The 14507-nt window shown below is 50.3% G+C and overlaps 1 protein-coding gene across 2 annotated transcripts in view; it reads right to left on the minus strand.

Moving 5' to 3' along the window:
• The window catches only part of pus10 (pseudouridine synthase 10), a 103546-nt gene that overhangs the window by 28210 nt on the left and 60829 nt on the right, over positions 1-14507 (minus strand). For both annotated transcript variants that reach the window (XM_085981425.1, XM_085981426.1), the window contains exons 6-7: positions 1263-1371; positions 780-841 (exon numbers count right to left, since the gene is read on the minus strand). In XM_085981425.1, the coding sequence (XP_085837551.1) occupies positions 780-841; positions 1263-1371 (171 nt within the window). The remainder of the gene's footprint in view (positions 1-779; positions 842-1262; positions 1372-14507) is intronic.

Consider the following 14507-nt stretch of genomic DNA (forward strand, 5'->3'; position numbering starts at 1 on the left):
CCCCGTTAACCTGGCGTGCAAGCAGGCTGACAGAGGCGATGTCTGGACCTCTTAAAGGGACACACATCATTCAGGTAAGTTTGAATTTAAGCGTTTGGACTGTTGTTTTTATTTTACTGAAGTGGTGGCTTGCTGCGATAGATGTGAAAAGCTTTTTAAGTGTGTAGGGAGTGCTGCTGGGCACTGCAAGGGCTCGGATGGTAAATGAAGGCCTTTGAGAAGACAGAACATGCTGCAAATACTCAGCAGGTCACACAACATCCGAGAGAAAAACAGAGTTCACGTCTCAGGCCGGCATGTTGCCTGAGCAACTGAGTATTTCCAGCATTTTAAGCTGTCATTTCACATTGACAGCATTCACTTGCAGAGGGAAGAGGAAGATGCAGAAGAGGAGGAAGCCACAGAGGAGGAATCAGAAGAGGAGGAATCAGACAGAAGGATGCATCCCAAACAGCCCCTTTGCGGCTGAGACTGCCAAACTCCTATCACATCGAACATGTCTAGGCTGAAAACACGTCCTTTACTGTCTACCTTCTTAAAATAATTTTTTTGTCAGCAACAAAAACTGATACAATGCAACAAAAAAGCACAGTGAAATTCAAAAGTCCTTTCAGGCACTCCAGAAACATGATACAGCACAAGGAAGCATCATTTATTCTCACATAAATGTCTGAAGTGAAAATTTGCTGCTGGCATTAAGTGGGCCATTATATAAATGAACTATAAAAATAAATTAGCGTTCAACAACAAGCAGGGAAATGATAAATAGAGCAACTTACAGAAAGTGGCAATCCCCATCTGTTTCAGGGTGAGAGAAGACCACACTCACTTCAAATAAGCTCTAGTATTGAAACAAAGACAGTTTGTCCTTTAGTGAATACATTAATATGGCAATCTTTATGGTCTGGTCAGAGCCTTTGTCTGACCATTTCAGAACAGTAACCATTTAAACACTATAATTATTTAACAAAGATAAAATAAAGCCAGTTTATTTAAAAGAATATAATTGAAACAAGTCATGGGTTTTCTTTACACTTACATCCCTTCACAATATGGATAATTCTCAAATGTTCTCATAGGTTAATGAGATTTTAGTCCTTAGCGAGCCAATCAGATTTAGCATTCTAGTAGTTAAAGTACAGCTAAATCTACTTTTATAATATATTTCACTACATTTTCACCTAACATATTAAAATTTGAAACCATAATTGTAATCAAAATTGCCAAAGATCATTGTGAAATTCTGCAGACAAATACTATACCTTTCCATCCACAGGTACACCCAGTTCCTCAGAAAGCAGAGGATGGGTTATCCACTTGTAGACTTCTTTAAGTTGTAAAATATCATCCTTTGTTAGAAAACTTCCTTGTCTGTCAAACACACAGAATACGATGCTTGAATATCTCATCTATGCCTTATGTTAATTAGTGCTCAATTATACGGAGGAACCTTGAACTGACCAGAATATTACGAGAGTTTGGAAAACTGGGATCGCATGGCTTCAGCTGCAGCAAGAACAGCAACATCAAATGTGATAACAAAGAATGCTGTACAAATGCCTTAAGGCAAGAACTTATGCTTAAACCTGAAGCAATAATTAGATAGCCATGCTTTGCATGGTTCACCCAGTTACATAGTGTAGCGTTAGCCAATTTGCGCACAGCATGGTCCCACAAACAGCAATGTGGTAATGACCAGATAATCTGTTATTACGATGTTCGTTGAGGGATAAATATTGACCAGGACACCGGGGATAACTCCCCTGCTCTTCTTCAAAATAGTACCGTGGGATCTTTTATGTCCCCGAGAGAGCAGACGGGACCTCGGTTTAACGTCTCATCTGAAAGTCTGCACCTCCAACAGTGCAGCACTCCCTCAGCACTGCACTGGAGTGTCAGCCTAGATTTTTGTGCTCAAGTACCTGGAGTGGGACTTGAACCCACAACCTCTGACTCAGAGGCGAGGGTGCTACCAACTGAGCCACAGGTGACACTAAAAGGGAATCAAAAGCTGTAATCTCAGGGTTCAGACACGGAACTACGCAAGCTTTGCTCTTACTGACGAGATTTGTTTTCATTGGACAAAAAGTGAAGAGGAAATGGTTTAAAACCCGGAGTGAAATGGATAACATACAAATACAAATTACTCAACCTCCCTCCTCCTTCACATCTTCCGTAAAATGGATAGGTGACAGAGACATCCCGGTAGTTAACATTGGGACAATTAAGAAGTTTAAATAAAGCGAGACCCATATCTGGTTATGAACAGAACTGAGGATTATAAAGATAAGTGTCTTTGAAAATGTAATGCCAAGGAAGGCAACTAGTAATGGACATCTAATACATGATGTGAGATTTGATAGGTCTTTTGGAGCTTTGCTCAATACTTTAGGGGAGAAACTCTGCTGGAGGTTTTATGAAAAGACTAAATGCATTGGGTACAGTCTGCAATAGAACTGTATATAAACTGGAGAATGGCACTTGTTTCGTTCAGATTCTGGCAGACCAGCATTCTTCACAAAACTAAATCTGGCTCCTTTACCCGAGCAGCAGAATCATCGATTCAGTATTTTTGTGGTTCTGTAGTTCTGCCGGTGGGATAAGTAAGCCGGATTAGTAAAGTGCAGTAAGTTGGTGTATAGACACAATCAAAACTGAATGAGTACCAGTATAAAAGTAGCAAAACAAATGGGTTTGATAAACGAAATGACCTTTACTTGTTCCACATTTTCTTGCATGATGATTCATTGCCTTGTAATTCCTTGCTTCTTTTTTTTAGTCATCTTGATTCTTCATTTCCTTAGAAACCCCCCAATTCAAGAGCTGAAATTTATTTTCTTGGAATAGAGGTAAAGGGCTTTGATTTATTCACAAGGCTCTGTTGCATATGTTTATCACAAGAAGAGGGGACAAGGCTTCAAGTTATTGGAATTTTACATATGTCACACACTACTTCTATTTGCTATCAAAGCATGGTCCAGGTATGGTCAGGCTCCAGGGACAACCCATTCCTAGATTCATATGAAAAAGAGTGACTTGCTTGCATCTATGGTTTTGTGAAATTATTCATTTGCAGGCTTTTAACTGGTCAAAAAAACATTAGAAATGAAAAACTAGTTTTTCTAAATTTGTTCCTATCTCCAAAACGGACTGCAGTAACCAGAAATAAACAAGGCAACTGTAGGATTCGCAAAATTGAACATTGTCCTATAAGGGTCTATGGCAGAAAAGGCCTTAATTTTAAAGACTGTTTTATAAGAAGCCCAGAGAAAGAGGCACACAAAATGGCCGCCAGACCCCGTGACCAGCTTTTTGGGACATTTTAAAATGGTTCCTGCAGTCCACAGACAGCTTTTGTGGATTCAGCCCACAGTAAGTTCTGGAACACAGTTTCGGAGAAAATGAAACCAGACAGAACCCCATACATATGGATTGGATGCAGATCCAATCAGATCGGCCTGTAGATAAAGGCCATCTAAATGTTTACCCAGACAAAGGGAAAACAGTTTCAAATTCAAAGGGGGACATCAAGACCCATTAAAGACAATACAAGGTCATTCCAGACCAGAGATGGCAGTTACCGGCCATCCCGAAAGTACTTTAAACACAGACTACCCCGCTGTGCTACAAGCCTGCCAAAAGTTTAACAAAGACTAACCTTGATATGGCGGGAGATAAGGGCCTCCATGAAAGGTATAACTGGAGTCCTGGGGTAGCGTTGAGGAGGGAATTTCGGATCGGAGACCATCGGGTTTCGGTAGTCATTGAGGAGCATCAGCATCGGGAGAGACCAGTGCAGATCATTTTCGAGAGATTGCTCGGGGGTCCGAAGAAGGCTTTTTCGGACTCGGAAGAAGATGAGACCCGGGGTAGTTATCGGGAGATCATCGACAAAAACCCCGGGCCGTTGACGAGACGAGAAGACAGTTGACGAAGAGGAAGAAAACGAAACGCCTTACAGAACGGGTAGCCACCAGCGTCGTGTGCAGGAGCATGGAGAAATCGAGACTGTGACCACCATCATTGTATGCAGGAGCACCGAGAAGACAGCCGGTGGGCGAAACGATGGATGGCGAGTCCTGCTGAGTTAAGGTGGCCGAGACGCCATTAGCTTGGGCAGCCCGCTGCGCCTACAGCCCAACGACCACGTGACGACGGCAGGCCCGAGAGAGAGCACCAAGTGAAGAACCCCAACCCAACCACAGTTTTGGATTGGTGAGCATGTTTCTGGCCCCTCATAATCTAATCGAGCCAGGTTTAGGGGGTGGGCATTTTAGGGGATAATTAACAATGAGTTGTTGTCCCTCGATGTTTCGTGCGTTTCCCCAATTCATGGTGACCATTGTAAAGTATAATATGCCTGTATATATATTGGTTAGTACTGTATTATGATTTGTTTTTCCCTCCCATGTACCTTATTGACTTACATTCAATTTTTTCTTTATACAATAAAATTTCATTTCGTTTCATTAAACTTGGTCTATAGAGTATTCTCTGCATTGTAGTTCCTGCCTCAAAGTCCAGTGTATAGAACCTAAGGGGTGAGTGGGTCGAACCACCCGGTAAATTACTGTGCAAGAGAGAGAGGCCTCTAGAGCGAGAGAGAGAGACCTCGATGATCGAAACCCCTTACAGAAAATGGCGACCTCGGCAGGACACTGGCAGCAGGATTGCAATGTATTAGACCCAGGTTTAAATTGACGAAATGTTATCGATGAGAGGATAGCGGATTATGTTTTTGGTAAGGTAAATCTCACTAAGCAGTGGATTTCCGATCTCTTACTGGATGGGCATCTGGTAGACGCAGCCGTCAGGTGGACAGAGAGTAAAGAACATAAAAAGTCAGTAGAGAAGGCAGTGTGGCTGATGTGCTACAAAAGACAAGTCCAGATTTTGGACAGAGTCGTTGCAGTGCAGGCAGCCAAGATCAAAACCCAGGCATCAGAAATAGAGGAAAAGGCCATGGGTGGGGAAAAGCTGATCACAGCGCTTCACGCGCTGAATCAGGAACGCCAAACTATAACCAGCCAACATCAGGCTAAAGTAGAGTACCTGGAATGTCAGGTCACCGAGGCAAAGTTTCATGAAGCGAGTACGGGAGAAAAACGCTCGCCTCGCACAACAGCTAAGAGCACAGGAGGAGAGAGTAGTAGAGGTTAAGGCAGCTTACAAGCTGGCCATTGAGAACGGGTTTGAGGGCGCAGACCACGGCCCCTGCCAGAAGGCGTTAGAAGACCTAAGAACGGCCCTGGCGAAGGCAAAAGGCATGGTATGCCTCGTAAGCCCAAAGCAAGTCACATAGACTTCCTGAAGGAATCCAAAAGACCGATTCCACGCGAAGTAGTTGTGGCACCAGCCACTGAACCCTCAGCACCGCCAAGCTATAGTGAGGTTTGGCCCGAAGCGGGGGTGGTAGAAGGGGAGGAAGCTGAGGTAGAACCGGAGGAAGAACAGCCCCCGGTAGTGAAGCCGGAGCCGGCACCAATGTGTCCTACTCGGCACCAGAGGTACGGTCCCGTCGACGCAAATGGCGCTGACGGACCCCTCCTGAACCAGATCGTGTTGCCCCACGGTGCCCAACAACTCAGAGCGATGGTGAGCCACCTTCCAAAACTCTCCGAGAAGGGAGATCCCTCAGTCCATTTCAGGGAGATAGAGCAGACAGCCGCCGTCAATGACTGTGACGGTCCAGAACAGGCTAAGATGTTGCTATTCTCCCTGGATAGCACAATCCTTCAGTGCCTCTCAGACAGGAGTAAGAGGGGGCAGAGAGGGTATGAGGAACTCCGGAACGAGGTCCTGGATGTTATGGGAGTGGACGACGGCAACCCGTTCCTCCGTGTGGAAGGGACTGTGCAGCTAACTGGAGAACCCCCGCGGGTTTTCGCAGAAAGGCTGTGGCCAGTGTATCGGCGCAGCTGTCCGGGCATGCCTGAACGGGCCGCAATGAACAATGTCCAGCGGCTTCATTGACTCCGCTGCCTGGTTGCCAGCAGCTTACCGCAGATACAGGCCCAAGCCAAATCTTGGTTTGACCCCCAAGGTCCCGGGATCACGGAGGAGACGGTGCTCCGACAGCTCACCATTGCATATAAGAATTGCAGGAGTCAGGAGGCACCTCCCTCTAAGGGAAAAGTGCATGAGGTAAAACCCGCAGCCCCAAGTAAAAAGGAGTGGCATCAGGAGGGGAATCGCCCTCCCCAAGCCAAGCTCAATTGCTACGGGTGTGGGAAGGATGGACATTGGCGCAGGGACTGTAAAAATCCGTGGAAGAATAATAAGGGAAGATCTCCCGCCGCCCCAGCACGGGTCCGGGTCCAGGTCCAAGCCGCAGCCCCTGTCCCAGAAAAGGGAGCCGGTGCAGCTATGGATCCCGCTGCGATAGAGTCAATTTTAGAGACAATGCGGTCTCTTATGATCTCGCAGGGGAGGGTAGCAGTCACCACCGGTCCTGTCGTTCCCGCAGCCCCGATCGTTTCACCCCAATGACTAGAGCCAGCACAGCCCGGTTACCTGTGTTCGCTGCGATGATTTATGGAAGACGACCCCTCGTGGAGATGGAGGTAGAGAAGGAAAAGGGGACCTATCTGTTGGATATGGGGGCATCATGCACCGTGATCCACACAGCTAACCCTACCACCTCACCTCTGTCCACCGGGGTTCCATATATTCTGTCGGGCTTCACGGGCAAAGAACAGGCTGGTGCATTCTCCATCCCTCTCTCCATTCATTTAGGACCACTCCGCACCACGTGGAAGTGCGTACTGATGAAGTGGGAGGTGGAGGGTGGAAAAGGGATCCTTGGGTCCAATTTCTTAGTGGAACACTGGATTCTCGTGGATCTTAGAAATCGCTGTCTCTGGGGAGCGAGTACGGGTGAGAAAGGAAAAAGGGGTTTCAAGGTGAAACCAAGGAAGGCACGGGTCGGCCAGCAGGAAGTAAAATTCCTGGGTCTGACCATCCGCGCTAGAGAAAGAGCCATAGACAAGGCTAGACGGGAACCAGTACAAGACCCACCGGTCCCCACCACTTGCGCAGTGGAGGTGCCCCGGCGCACTAAATGGTTTCACGTAAACCAGTGTAAACTGTTTAAGCCGGGTGCAAAAGAGCCAACAACCGAGGCCAGGTCTGAGGGTAAAAATCCTCAGCCCGAGGCGTGCAAAAAGTCACAGACCACACAGGCTGGAACCGCAGCATGCTTGAGGGGAGGAGCTATCCCGCTTACCTGGGAGGTTTCCCCATTGGCCTGGGACTCGGACGGGGAGGAGCCCGAAGACCAAGACCCTCCCCCTGACCCAAGCACAGTTAGGGAGGAGCCCTAACAGCTAGGCCCCGCCACTGACACGATTCCGGAGGAGATGGAGTCGGAGGATGGAGGTCCCGCCCTCGACTCAAGCGTAGGGGAGGTAGAACTTGGGGGCGGAGATTCTCCACCGGTAGGGATAGGTAGGGAGGAGTCGTCTGCCACAGACCCAAATCCCAAAGGGGCGGAGTCTGAGGGAAGGGAGCCGAAGCCAGCAGTTGTGGAGGAGCCACGGGCCGTGAGGGCTAAAGTCCCAACCAAAGGTCCACTCGCTAAGGGAGCCTCGCACAAGGTACCCCCTCGCAAGTCGTCTCGGATGCCTCAGCCAATAAAGCTCTGGCCAGATTCCCCCTATTTCAGCAGACACCGACTTGGGAAATCCCTAGAAAGACGCAGTCCCCAATTGGCAGCAAAAGGCTGCGGGGGACTCAAGCCCCTTATTCTAAAGATTATGCCCCCTAGTTCTAGTCTCGCCCATCAGTGGAAACATCCTCACCGCATCCACCCAATCAAGCCCCCTCACAATCTTATATGTTTCGATAAGATCGCCTCTCATTCTTCTGAACTCCAATGAGTAGAGTCCCAACCTACTCAACCTTTCCTCATACGTCAACCCCCTCATCTCTGGAATCAACCGAGTGAACCTTCTCTGAACCGCCTCGAGAGCAAGTATATCTTTTCTTAAATATGGAAACCAAAACTGCACACAGTATTCCAGGTGTGGCCTCACCAATACCCTGTATAACTGCAGCAAGACTTCCCTGTTTTTATACTCCATCCCCCTTGTAATAAAAGCCAAGATTCCATTGGCCTTCCTGATCACCTGCTGCACACTAGCTTTTTGTGTTTCATGCACCAGAACCCCCAGATCCCTTTGTACTGTAGCACTTTGCAGTTTCTCTCCATTTAGATAATAACTTGCTCTTTGATTTTTTCTGCCAAAGTGCATAACCTCACACTTTCCAACATTATATTGCATCTGCCAAATCTCTGCCCACTCACTTAGCCTGTCTATGTCCTTTTGCAGGTTTTTTATGTCCTCCTCACTCACTGCTTTCCCTCCCATCTTTGTATCGTCGGCAAACTTGGATATGTTGCACTCGGTCCCTTCCTCCAAATCGTTAATATAGATTGTAAAGAGTTGGGGTCCCAGCACTGACCCCTGCGGAACACCACTAGTTACCGATTGCCAGCCCGAGAACGAACCATTTATCCCAACTCTTTGTTTTCTGTTAGATAGCTAATCTTCCACCCATGCCAGTATATTACCCCCAATCCCGTGATTTTTTATCTTGATCAGTAATCTTTTGTGTGGCACCTTGTCAAATGCCTTTTGGAAGTCCAAATACACTACATTCACTGGTTCCCCTTTATCCACCCTGTATGTTACATCCTCAAAGAATTCGAGCAAATTTGTCAAACATGACTTCCCCTTCGTAAAACCATGCTGACTCTGTCCTATTAAATTATGTTTATCCAAATGCTCCGTTACTGTTTCCTTAATAATGGACTCCAGCATTTTGCCAACCACAGATGTTAGGCTAACTGGTCTATAGTTCCAGCTTTTTGTCTACTTCCCTTCTTAAATAAGGGTGTTACATTAGCAGTTTTCCAATCTGCCGGGACCTTTCCTGAGTCCAGGGAGTTCTGGAAAATGATCACCAATGCATCAACAATCCCTACCGCCACTTCTCTCAAGACCCTAGGATGCAGGCCATCAGGTCCAGGGGATTTATCCGCCTTAAGTCCCCATTATTTTACTGAGTACCATCTCCTTAGTGATTTTAATCGTGTTTAGCTCCTCCCCCCCCCCCCCCCCCCCCCATTGCCCCCTGTTTGTCCAGTGTTGGGATATTTTTAGTGTCCTCTACTGTAAAGACTGATACAAAATATTTCTTCAGCTTCTTTGCCATCTCCATGTTCCCCACCACTAGTTTCCCGGTCCCATCCTCTAAGGGACCAACATTCACTTTAGCCACCCTTTTTCTTTTTATACAGCTGTAGAAACTCTTGCTATCTGTTTTTATATTTTTTGCTCGTTTACTTTCATAATCTATCTTCCCTTTCTTAATTAATCTTTTAGTTATTGTTTGCTGGCTTTTAAATGCTTCCCAATCTTCTATCCTCCCACTAGATTTGGCTAATTTATATGCCCTTCTTTTCAGTCGAATACTATCCTTTATTACTTTACTAAGCCACGGATGGCTGTCTTTTCTTTTACTCCCCTTTTTCCTCAGTGGAATATATTTATCTTGAAAGATGTGAAATATCTCCTTGAATGTAGACCGCTGCTCTTGTACCGTCTTACACTTTAATCTGTTTTCCCAGTCCACTTTAGTCAATTCTACTCTCATACCTTCATAGTCTCCTTTATTTAAGCTTAGTACGCTGGTTTGAGATCCAACTCTCACCCTCAAACTGAATTTGGAATTCAACCATATTATGGTCACTCATTCCAAGGGGATCCTTTACTAGGACATTTTTTATTAATCCTGTCTCATTACACAGGACCAGATCTAAGATTGCCTGCCCCCTGGTTGGTTCAGTTACATACTGCTCAAGGAACCCGTCCCTTATGAACTCTTCCTCAATGCTGCCATGCCCAACTTGATTGGTCCAGTCAATATGAAAGTTAAAATCCCCCATGATTATAGCTGTTCCCTTATTACAAGCCCCAACTATTTCCTGATTTATACTCCGACCAACAGAGTTGCAACTGTTAGGAGGCCTATAGACTACGCCCACTAGTGACTTTTTCCCCTTATTATTCCTTATCTCCACCCAAACTGTTTCACTATCCTGATCCTTTGACCCAATATCATTTCTGACTATTGCAGTGATTCCATCCTTGACTAACATAGCAACCCCACCTCCCTTTCCTTCCTGTCTGTCCTTCCTAATTGTCAAATATCCTTGTATGTTTAGTTCCCAGTCATGATTATCTTGCAGCCATGTTTCCGTAATGGCCACCAGATCATACCCATGTGTAGTTATTTGCACCGTCAACTCGTCAATTTTGTTACGAATGCTGCGTGCATTCAGATAAAGAACTTTCAAATATGTTTTCTGACAATTTATTCCTGCTTTTACCCCTTTTACTACTTTACCTTTATCATTATATATTCTGTCCCTTCCTGACACGCTCTGGTTTTTAATTCCCCCACTGCTACCTTGCTCTATTGCCTTCTCCGCTGTCATTTTTATTTTTCGCTCTCTTAAAACCTCCCCCCCACTAATTAGTTTAAAGCCCTCTCTATAGCCCTAGTTATTCGATTCACCAGGATTCTAGTCCCAGCACTGGCCAAGTGAAGTCCGTCCCAACGGAACAGGTCTCTCCTGTCCCAGTACTGGTGCCAGTGTCCCAGGAAGCAAAACCCATTTCTCCCACACCAGTCTTTGAGCCACGCATTTAACTCTCTAATTTTATTTACCCTAGCCAAATTTGCACATGGCTCAGGTAGTAATCCAGAGATTATTACCCTGGTGGTTCTGCTTTTTAATTTGGCCCCTAGCTGCTCAAACTCCCTCAGCAGAACCTCCTTCCTTGTCCTATCTATGTCGTTGGTACCAACATGGACCACGACAACTGGATCCTCCCCCTCCCACTCCAAGTTTCTCTCCAGTCCAGAGGAGATGTCCTTAACCCTGGCACCGGGCAGGCAACACAGCCTTCAGGACTCTCGCTCTCGGCTGCAAAGAACTCTATCTATCCCCCGAACGATACTATCCCCTACCACTACAACATTTCTTTTAACTCCCCCCACTTGAATGGCCCCCCGCTCCAGATCATCAATCATGTTCACAGACAGCTTGAGGGAGCAGGTCACTTATCAGTGCTAAATCTGAATTTAGAATGGGGGAATTATATCACTGAAAATTAGCTTGATGAATTAAATACACATAATAAAATTCAAAAAAAGTCTTACCTACGAATATAGTCCATAAAAAGATCCAAATTGTTACAAAGCTATCTAGGAACATCATTTTATTTTAGTGGAAGTAGTGAGTATCCAGTGTGTTTCGTGTAGAATTGCAGAACCCTTACTCTCTGTTGTCCAAGTACCATGGCTGAATCCAAATTAATTAAGATTGAGCCTTTTGTATCAAATAATAAACATTTTATTTCTCTCCACAAATGTTGCCTGGCCTGCTGAGTTTTTCCAGCATTTTCTGTTGTTATTTAACATTTTATTCAAGGTTGTTTCCTCACCCTTCCTCCCCGCCCCTTCACCAAAGTAACTTACGTGCACATAATTAAATGGGATTTTTTTTTGGAGTGCTTGTCCAAAGGATCCCATTTAATTTGTGAGTTTCTGCATCACACACTGCTGATTCTCAATGTTCTTAACACCTTATTTAGCCTATGTAAATGAAAAAAGATCAAAACTGCATCCGCTCACTTCACCAGTCCCCCAATGGTGTGGCAGCAGCCATTTCCATGTTACTGTCTGAAAACAGCAGCTGGAACCAGTTTGAGGTTTTACTTCTTCATTTCTGACTTATAAAAAGCAATATTGAACTATGACTCATTAAATCCAGAGACATTTGCAAATCTTTGCTCTGACGACACTCCTAGTCATGTTACTCTAAAATTAAAAATGTCTACTCACAAGGACACTATTTAGAAAAGCAATATTAAATGTCCTTCACTGCATCTTTTGGGAAAGGGTTTTCAATCTGTGTTCATCTGGTAAACACTTTTTCTTCATGGCCACAGACTTTGCATGGTCTCCCTCCCTCTTCCCTCCCCACCTCATTCCCTCACTCCCTTCCCTCCCCACCCCATTCCGCCTCCCCCCCATTCCCCCGCCCTTCCATTCCCTCTTCCCTCCCCTCCATTCCCTCCCCCATTCCCCCTTCCCTCCCCACCCCATTCCCCCCATTCCCCCTTCCCTCCCCACCCCATTCCCCCCTCCCCATTCCCCCCACCCCATTCCCCCCCTCCCCTCCCCATCCCCCATCCCCTTCCCTCCCCACCACCCCACCTCCCCCTTCCCTCCCCACCCCATTCCCCCCTCCATCCCTCCCCACCCCCTTCCCTCCCCACCCCATTCCCCCCCTCCCCATTCCCCCACACCCCATTCCCCCCTCCCCACCCAATTCCCCCCTCCCCATTCCCCCCATCCCCCTTCCCTCCCCACCCCCCCCCACCCCATCCTCCCCTTTCCCTCCCCACCCCATTCCCCCCTCCCTCCCCAACCCCTTCCCCCCTCCCTCCCCAACCCCTTCCCCCCTCCCTCCCCAACCCCTTCCCCCCTCCCCCTTCCCACCCCATTCCCCCCCTCCCCACCCCCCCTCCCTCCCCACCCCCCTCCCCACCCCCATTCCCCCCCTCCCCCTCCCCACCCCCTTCCCCCCCTCCCCACCACCCCCCTCCCCACCCCATTCCCCCCTCCCCCTTCCCACCCCATTCCCCCCTCCCACCCCATTCCCCCCTCCCCCCAATTCCCCCCTCCCCCTTCCATTCCCCCCCTCCGCCTCCCACCCCATTCCCCCCCTCCGCCTTCCCACCCCATTCCCCCCCTCCGCCTTCCCACCCCATTCCCCCCCTCCGCCTTCCCACCCCATTCCCCCCTCCCCCTTCCTCCCCACCCCATTCCCCCCTTCCCTCCCCACCCCATTCCCCCCTTCCCTCCCCACCCCATTCCCCCTCCCCCTTCCCTCCCCACCCCATTCCCCCTCCCCCCTTCCCTCCCCACCCCATTCCCCCTCCCCCCTTCCCTCCCCACCCCATTCCCCCTCCCCATCCCCCCTCCCCCATTCCCTCCTCACCCCCCCTCCCCCCCACCCCATTCCCCCTCCCCCCTTCCCTCCCCACCCCATTCCCCCTCCCCCCTTCCATCCCCACCCCATTCCCCCTCCCCCCTTCCGTCCCCCACCCCATTCCCCCTCCCCCTTCCCTCCCCACCCCATTCCCCCTCCCCCTTCCCTCCCCACCCCATTCCCCCTCCCCCTCCCCTCCCCATTCCCCCTCCCCCTTCCCTCCCCACCCCATTCCCCCTCCCCACCCCATTCCCCTTCCCCTTCCCTCCTCACCCCATTCCCCCTCCCCCCTTCCCCCTCCCCCCCACCCCATTCCCCCTCCCCCTTCCTCCCCACTCCCCCTCCCCGCCTCCTTCCCCCTCCCCGCCCCCCTCCCTCCCCACTCCCCCTCCCCGCCTCCTTCCCCCTCCCTCCCCCTCCCCCCGCCCCCTCCGCCTCCTTCCCCCTCCCCGCCCCCCTCCCTCCCACTCCTTGCCCCCTCTTCCCCCTCCCCACTTCCCCCTCCCCCCCCTTCCCCGCCTCCTTCCCCTCCCCGCCTCCTCCCCCCTCCCTACCCCCCTCCCCGCCTCCTTCCTCCTCCCCTCCCCGCCTCCTTGCCCCTCCCCCTTCCCTCCCCGCCTCCTTGCCCCTCCCCCCGCCTCCTTGCCCCTCCCTTCCCTCCCCGCCTCCTTGCCCCTCCCCTCCCCCTTCCCTCCCCGCCTCCTTGCCCCTCCCCCTTCCCTCCCCGCCTCCTTGCCCCTCCCCCTTCCCTCCCTGCCTCCTTGCCCCTCCCCCCGCCTCCTTGCCCCTCCCCTTCCCTCCCCGCCTCCTTGCCCCGCCCCCTTCCCTCCCCGCCTCCTTACCCCTCCCCTTCCCTCCCCGCCTCCTTGCCCCTCCCCTTCCCTCCCCTCCTCCTTGCCCCTCCCCCTTCCCTCCCCTCCCCGCCCCCTTCCCTCCCCGCCTCCTTGCCCCCCCTTCCCTCCCCGCCTCCTTGCCCCTCCCCTTCCCTCCCCGCCTCCTTGCCCCTCCCCCTTCCCTCCCCACCTTGCCCCTCCCCCTTCCCTCCCCACCTCCTTGCCCCTCCCCCTCCTTGCCCCTCCCCCTTCCCTGCCTCCTTGCCCCTCCCCCTTCCCTGCCTCCTTGCCCCTCCCCCTTCCCGCCTCCTTGCCCCTCCCCTTCCCGCCCCGCCTCGTTCCCCCTCCCCCTTCCCTCCCCGCCTCGTTCCCCCTCCCCCTTCCCTCCCCGCCTCGTTCCCCCTCCCCTCCCCGCCTCGTTCCCCCTCCCCCTTCCCTCCCCGCCTCGTTCCCCCTCCCCCTTCCCTCCCCGCCTCGTTCCCCCTTCCCTCCCCGCCTCGTTCCCCCTCCCCCTTCCCTCCCCGCCTCGTTCCCCCTTCCCTCCCCGCCTCATTCCCCCTCCCCTCCCCGCCTCGTTCCCCTCCCCCTTCCCTCCCTGCCTCGTTCCC

The sequence above is a fragment of the Somniosus microcephalus genome, chromosome 3 (genome assembly GCF_052327205.1).
Source record: "Somniosus microcephalus isolate GS21.2 chromosome 3, FLI_Smic_1.0, whole genome shotgun sequence".
Lineage (NCBI taxonomy): Eukaryota > Metazoa > Chordata > Chondrichthyes > Squaliformes > Somniosidae > Somniosus > Somniosus microcephalus.